Source organism: Acyrthosiphon pisum, unplaced genomic scaffold, assembly GCF_005508785.2.
Source record: "Acyrthosiphon pisum isolate AL4f unplaced genomic scaffold, pea_aphid_22Mar2018_4r6ur Scaffold_21701;HRSCAF=24638, whole genome shotgun sequence".
NCBI lineage: Eukaryota > Metazoa > Arthropoda > Insecta > Hemiptera > Aphididae > Acyrthosiphon > Acyrthosiphon pisum.
Window position 1 is genome coordinate 14,960 of NW_021771197.1, and position 2,111 is coordinate 17,070.

The 2,111-nt window shown below is 29.0% G+C and overlaps 1 protein-coding gene across 1 annotated transcript in view; it reads right to left on the reverse strand.

The window, feature by feature from the left end:
• LOC103308770 (receptor expression-enhancing protein 6-like) overlaps window positions 1-708 on the reverse strand; it is a 3,491-nt gene extending 2,783 nt beyond the window's left edge. Inside the window, exon 1 of the mRNA XM_029492550.1 lies at window positions 4-708. Coding sequence (XP_029348410.1) covers window positions 4-425 — 422 coding nt within the window. The 5' untranslated portion in view covers window positions 426-708. The remainder of the gene's footprint in view (window positions 1-3) is intronic.
• Between the last annotated feature and the right edge of the window lie 1,403 nt (window positions 709-2,111).

Genomic DNA, 2,111 nt, shown 5'->3' on the forward strand with positions numbered 1-2,111 from the left:
CACCATATCAAAAATAATGTCCTCAACAGTAAGTACCACGGAAATAGGAATAATACGAATCCGCAGTACTGCTCTACGATCAAGACTGCGCAGAACGTAAGCCAGTACGTGAACTTTTTGTTTTGGGCTTCGGCAGCGGCGGCGGCGGGAGCGTAATTCTGCCTCTTCGGGGGCGAAATCATTAGCGACACCGTCGCCTTTGCTGGGTATATCAATCCGATGGCGTTGCTCAACGCCATCGCGTTTGTTCCAAAAACGAGCAGGATGACCGACGTGACCAGCAGAATTCCTATCAGGAGTTTTAACCTGGGTACGCCGGTCCGCGTTTCCACACGCCCAAAGAAATTCGTCCACGGTTTTGATGTGTCGTGTAATATGTTTTCCATGATTTCCATTACCAATTTCACCTTGTTTGCTCGTACCATGTTGTAAGCGGTTCTTTAGTTAGTAAGATTTTAAATAAACTATCATTTAATATTAAATAGGTACAATTTATATTTTTATACTAACAATCTTACAAATATTACCTGATGACAAATCGTTAATTGTATTATTGAATGTTGTCAAAGTTTGTCTGTTAACAGGGTCTTTTACTCTCTCTTTCAATACTTCAATGAGTTTATTGCAAGATTCTTCAAAAATTAAATTAAAATTTGTGTTTTCTGGGTATAAACTTAAAAAATCAATATCAACCTAGAAATATCAATAAAAAATGTAATAATGATCTCTAAAATACTAATAAAATCATGTTATTGTTTCAAGATTCTTCAAAATTGTGCCTAATGAATAACTCAATTTCACAAAAATTTTGCTAACTATTATAAAAATGAAATAAGATTATAAGTATAAGAAATACTACTTATTTAATGCATATTTTGTACTATTATTCTATCATTTTTATTTTTGAATCTTTATGTTAATATGTTATTAACTTTAATGAGTAATATATATAATTTTATTTTTAATTTTTTTTTTTTTAATTATTATTGAAAAATTAAGCTATATGCTACAATTTATTCCAGCACTGGGGTAGTGTAACAAAAAAAATTATGGGATTACTTTTAGTATTCAATATTCATGACTAAAATCCTACAATGAATATTAAGAAACTTTAGGTAATATTTTCTATCCATTGTTGTTGTAAATAATTTTGAGGTAGTTACACACAAAAAGTGTTAAAAAAATGTACAGAGTGTCCCCTTTATCTTATCTTATATTAGTTTATTAGATTCTATTTAAAACCTTACAAGTTTATATCCCATTGGCATAGTATAATGATTCCATTTCTTGAATATTTCAACAGCGTTGTTTTCTTTGATAAAATTTAGCCGAAAGTTGATGGTTTTCCTCCAGATATCTTCAATTTCAGTCCAAGTTAAATCTTTGTCATATAAATATGAAGATATATTTTCAGAATCGGGTTCACTAGCTATATAAATAATGATTATTAAAATGATTGGCATAGAATTTTAAAGAGGGTAGTTTGTTATAGTACAGCATAGCTATAGACTATAGTTAAACCCTATCTATTCCTACATTTCATTATCTTAACTCCATTTTGCCTTTTTTCTTTTCAGTTATATTTTATTTACTAGCCACTCAAACTATTCTACTACACTATTTATCTCAGAGAAATTCCACATCTAACATTTAAGAATAAAATACTAATTTTTGTGTACAATTTATTATATTATATTACCAAGTATACGATTGTTTTTATCCATAGTGCGAAATGTAAGTTTTGAAGACTTTTCTTTGGGAGTTTTTGATAATAATCCACTTTGCTTCATTGATCGAACGGTGTTAAAATATTTTGTGTACAATTTCCCTTTTGGGGAATTAATGGTGTCTTTAATAAAATATATTTCCTATAATAAATCAGAATACAAATTTATTTATTTAATAGGTATATTATTAATTACTTAAGACTTATATTACCTTGATTTCAGAATGAAAAGTTCCAACAATTGCATTGGCTATGGAATTTGCCAATGCAACTGTCATTGTAGAGCCATTTTTTATTATATAACAAATAATAATTTCTACTAACATGTTTCTACAACTTTCGTTTAAGCTATTATTCTTTTTAAAGTAGTCCAAAATTAATGATC